The sequence below is a fragment of the Epinephelus moara genome, chromosome 17 (assembly GCF_006386435.1).
Source record: "Epinephelus moara isolate mb chromosome 17, YSFRI_EMoa_1.0, whole genome shotgun sequence".
Taxonomy (NCBI): Eukaryota; Metazoa; Chordata; class Actinopteri; order Perciformes; family Serranidae; genus Epinephelus; species Epinephelus moara.
This window is the reverse complement of record NC_065522.1, coordinates 20,512,781-20,518,012: the sequence shown is the minus strand read 5'-3', so window position 1 is coordinate 20,518,012 and position 5,232 is coordinate 20,512,781. Positions and strand designations below refer to the sequence as shown.

The 5,232-nt window shown below is 44.0% G+C and overlaps 1 protein-coding gene across 1 annotated transcript in view; it reads left to right on the top strand.

The window, feature by feature from the left end:
* The window catches only part of si:ch211-63p21.2 (FH1/FH2 domain-containing protein 1), a 5,146-nt gene extending 2,929 nt beyond the window's left edge, over window positions 1-2,217 (top strand). Inside the window, exons 6-8 of the mRNA XM_050067792.1 lie at window positions 1,555-1,777; window positions 1,868-1,976; window positions 2,056-2,217. Of these exons, the coding sequence (XP_049923749.1) occupies window positions 1,555-1,777; window positions 1,868-1,976; window positions 2,056-2,084 (361 nt within the window). The 3' untranslated portion in view covers window positions 2,085-2,217. The remainder of the gene's footprint in view (window positions 1-1,554; window positions 1,778-1,867; window positions 1,977-2,055) is intronic.
* The last annotated feature ends 3,015 nt before the right edge of the window (window positions 2,218-5,232 follow it).

Below are 5,232 nucleotides of genomic sequence, written 5' to 3'. Positions count from 1 at the left end.
ATTTTTCACTTTAAGCCCTGACACTGTCATTTTTGTGTAGGAATTAAGCTACAATACATGACATATGTTGTTTTAATTAATAAAATACAGTGTGATAAAGATTACATAACATAAAAATAACTGCAGTCTTTGTTATTTGATAGCCGCTTAAATTAAACAATTTTTATAGGGCAAATAAAAACTGACTTCGGGCAAGTAGATCTCTGACCAACTTGCCCGACCGGGCAAGTGAAAAAAAACCTTAGCGTTGAACCCTGCCACTGTTCATACCGTGGAGAATTTTATTAGTAAACTGTAACTATAAAAATAAAGGATGTTTTGCTGCTGAAAAAAATGCTTAATTCACTGGGCTGACTGCTGGCAACTTTTTAAGGTGGAATGTTTACTTGTAATGTGCCTCAGTGTCTGAGTTGACATGAATCCATCAGCACACCTTAAATTTCAAAACTGTTTACAGCGTAAAATGGGAGACTAAATGTATGTAAGTTTGCTTTTGCAATCCTGCTCACCATCTTAACACGCTTCTCAAATATTAATTGTGAATCTAATATGATTTGGAAACAAAACTGACCAAAGCAAGCAAAAGGTACGAGAAAATGCTTAATTTCTCTGTAGGGATCCTTTTCACTCATAATAACAATCTGAGTCTGTTAGCTGCAAAAAATGGTGGTTACATTGCAGCCTGTTTTGCTCTCGCTCAATACTGGACCATTTTCAAAAAATGTTGTTCCCATGAGTCACTTAGGGTGCTTTGAGACCTAGAGTTGTCTTGCTTTGGTCTGAATCAGGCACTTTTTTTGTTACAAAGTTGTATAATTGCCTAGAGTTGGTTCGTGTTCTCACGGCAGCATTTACAAGCGGACCAGATCAAATGCCTTGTGTGAGAAAGCTGCTCTTGATTGGTCAGAATTTCCATGTGGGACAAATCCAGGAAGTAAACAAAACGTTCAAGAAGAGTACACTTGCAAGATAAATGTGACACTTTCTAATGTCACAATGGAGGGACAACTACGCAGGTTGATTTTAGCGCTGCTCATCGTGGACTATATTGCTGTCACTGTTCATTTTAGGCAAACCATACAGTTTGAAAACGAGGCGCGGCTCCAACTAGAAAACAATGTTGCGTCATGTGACTGCAGTTGGTTCAGATCGAGTTCACTACAAACGAACCGCACCAGAATTCATTTATAACCGGACCAAGACCACCTCTTCAAGAAGGTCTCGGTCTGGTTGTTTTGGTGCTCACCTGAGTGTGATTGCTGTGTTCACACCTGCCCAAATGAACCGCACTTAGGGGGCAAAGGATCTTGATTTCAATTGAACCACACCAAACAGGGCAGGTGTGAAAGCAGCCTTAGACACTAAAACATGGGGAAAAAGGGTCAAGGTTGAAAAAGTACCCTTTCAAGTTAAAATTGTATTCATACCTTGTGTCCAGTTGCTATCGTGGTGTCTTGAGACTGAGGGCAAAAGTTGTCCTTCATATTGTTGCTGTAATGAAGTTCTTATTATGGACTAAACTTTCTGTTTTCCTCTCCATTGTTTCTCCTCCAGGTTCCACTCTTTCCTCTTATTCCTAGGCTACTCCCGAGCCATGGTGAGAGACACCAAAGCGGAGGACTTCTGTAAAACCATCAGTAACTTTTCTCTGGAGTACAGGACCACGCGGCAGGTCATTCTCATGCAGAGAGAGAGGGAAAAGCAGAGAAGTGGAACAGAAAGCCCCGGCCCTAACACTCCTGCTGCCAGGAGGAAACGCCAGCAAACCCCAACACAGGTTTTTATTTCAGATGTTCTGAAAGTGAAACACTTTTGTTGAAAAAATGACCAACTGGTTTTGTTAACCTGCTCTCTGTCGATGCACCAGGAAAATGAGGAGCAGTGTAGGCTGGAGGAAGTGCTGTCAACACCTGACTCAACCTCGAGACTGGACGTCACTCTGCCTCGAAACCGCAGGAGGATGACTGACATCAAAGGTACTTTATATTCTCTGTTTTTCTTCTTCTCTTATCTATCAAATGTGTCATACTGAACCCACGTTTGTTTACTTCTCAGGTCCATTCTCACGGAAAATGAAGTGGTGACTCTGCTGATATTCTCTTTTTAAAAGCCATTCAGTCACTGGTGTGTTAGGAGAAAAATGTTTCTGATCGTTATTTGTGACGTTTTTGTTAAAAGTCACATTTTTGCAGCACAGTGTTGTTTAGCAGTAGGAAAACGGAGAGAGATTTCACATGCCATTTAATTGTTACCAATCCTGTTTGAGTTTTAAAGTAAAGATGCATTAAAATGGTAAAAAAATATCAAAACACGAATGCATTTGTGTCTGTGTGCTCTCATGAAACAACAAAATGAACAATAAAACAACAGAATAAAATGTGTAAAATCTAAATTAAAATATCAAGGGCATAGGCATAAGCATTTTGTCACAATAAAGCCTATTATGATGAAAAAAAGTCAGTTCAGTCAGGACCGCTTTAGTCCAAGAAAACTTTATTTCCATTTGCAGTATTTTGTTTGGCGGTATGGCTCTGTTCTGGGGCCTCTTTACCTTTCCTCGGGCCTACGCAGAAAGCCTCTTCCATGCCCCTATGTGGAAAGCCTAAGGCAGAGAAAGCACACCTCTCTGCCCTTCCATGCGCCTACATGGAAAGCCTGAGGCGGAGAAAGCACACCTCTCTGCCCTTCCATGCGCCTACATGGAAAGCCTAAGGCAGGGAGAGCAGCAGCAAAGACCCCCCAGGAACAGAACAGAGCAGCATCAATGACAAACAGAAATGACATTGATAAGTCAGACACAGCATGAAAAGGAGGAGCTGGGGTGGAGGCAGCTTGCAAAGCAGCTTGCAGAGGAAGCAGCAACAGTAGGCAGGCTAGAGCAGTTTAAATAGGGCGCCCTGAATGAGATTCACCAATTGGTTGCAGAGAAAGGAACAAGCAGAACTTGACTTGGTGTCCCAGAACGTCAACAAGCAACGCACCCAGGGTACCTTTCACGTCGTATCTGGACATGGAAGGTCCATGACCAAACGTCAATATGTGACAAGGTCGAAGTGAGATTATGTTGACAAAAAAGAATCTCCTGCAGCCCTCCGCAGGTCCATTTTTAAAGGGTTAACTAAGGTGGAATTTATACTTCTGCATCGAATTGACACCATACCTATGCCGTAGGCTCTGCATCAACGCAGAGGCTAACGTACACCTCCCCACAAATGTAACAGCACGTCGTAGTGACGCAGACCTCCTGTCTATTTTTGTAAGCTGAAACCATTTCCCTCAGTGGAAACGAAGCTTTTATTTACTTTAGTTTCACAGATAAGAAACAATAAATTGTGAAGACAATAAAGCCTCCACAAAAATAGCATTTTAAGTATTGTGTGTGATTTATCCTGGCTTCATATGAGCAGAGGAAAACTCTGCTCCTCGGGCTAATTCCTCCTAGGCTAATTTATGCAATGTAAAATGCCATAGACTTGTGCTAATAACGTTAGCATTTTTAGTATAAAGGTGCTGACACACCAAACCGATATCAAAGAACTAGCGGCGACAAAAGCCAACTGTTGCGTCGTCTACGTCGTCTCACGTCGCCCTGTGTCAGTTGCATTTGAACACACAACAAAGACTACATCCAACGGCCAAGTAGCACGTACGTTCTGCGCCTGCGTGAGAGGAAATAACGCAAAAAGGGAAACCGGAAGTCCGAGGAATGCATGTGATAAACAAAGTAGCGGAGTGACAGAGTGGTACATCCTGTCAGCTGAGGGGTTTCTTATCTGTGCAGCCGAGCACCGCAGCACCTCCACAGACTATTACACCCAGACGGTCCCGGTGTTTCCTCCGCAGGCTCCACTTCTTTCAGCTGCCCGACAAACCCGCTGCTTCTTCCCACATTAACCTGCATAACAAACCAGGGCTTGGTGCTCCGGTTGGATCCAATCGGAGAGCCGGGGCCAGCTGGGAAGCTAGCGGAGGTTAACTGGCTGTGCTTCCCTCCGGTCATGCTGCGGCTAACGCTCTGCTAGCCTCACAGCTAGCCCCGGTTTGTTATTCAAGTTAAAGTGGGAGGAAGCACCGGTTAGCCCCGGTTTCACTACAGGCAGATTCACTCACTACATGGGTGAGGAAATAAAACCTGAACAGCCAGTCAGAGTGATCTCTCTCACTGACTAGCTCTGCCGCCAATTCAACATGCTCAATTGGCCGAAAAGCCGCCAACGGCGCAGTGCCGACGGTGTGGGACACACCGCAAAACAGATGCTCACCGACGGCCCGACTTTGATTGACGGTCAACCTTGTCAGCTTGGTGTGTCAGGGCCTTAAGACAGTTTTGTCAGTGAACCTTGTGAGTTGTAATGGAGCTGAATTTTGTACCATTACTGTTGTTAAATGTTGCTGTTGTCCCTGGCTTCATATGAGTAGAGGTCCACTAGCTGCTAGGCTAACTTATACAATGTAAAATGCCATAGGCTTGTGCTAAAAACATTAGCATGTTGTATTTGTGGGGAAAATGTGTCCAGATAAAGTCAAGTGCTTTATTTGTGAATGCTGCGAGTTACAGTGAAGCTGATTTGTGTACTTGTGTTTGAAATTATCTCTATTAAGCCATGTTTAATGTTTGTTTAATGTGTGTTTTGAATCAACTACACTTTACAGCACTTCACAGAAACCCTGCTGTCAACTAGTGTTTTGAAGGTGTAACTGCAGAGTGACACAGACACACCACCACACAAGTATAAATGCTGACAATGGCGTAGGCTGTCTGCCACACAAGGGAAGCTTGCCCAGGGCACTCAATGTGTTAGATCCGGCACTGTTACTACATCATGTTTTATTACTTCATTGTTACAGTCTATTGTACTGCATTGCTACACCACACTGTAGTCCTTCCTGTTGCCGTATACCACCAGCTGCTGCTCACGAGCGTCAAAGCACGCGCTCGGACGCAGCGTGTGTACATCATGACATATGTGTACAAAATAATACACCATGGATATCAACTTTTCAAAGCTGGGAGGAAAAAAAGGAAAAGAGTGTCGCGCTCGAGGTGTGGGCAGTCTGTCAGATAAACCAATCAGGTCCAGAATACGTGTGTCGTCATTCGTTAAGCCTGACTGACAAGCGCGTGAACCAATCCCTGAAGGGTACATGCACACAGGGCGGTTTAGCTGTCCAATCAGGAACCGGGACGCAGCAGTGGGCCGTCCCTTTCTTCTGTTGTGTGTTTGAGTCGAC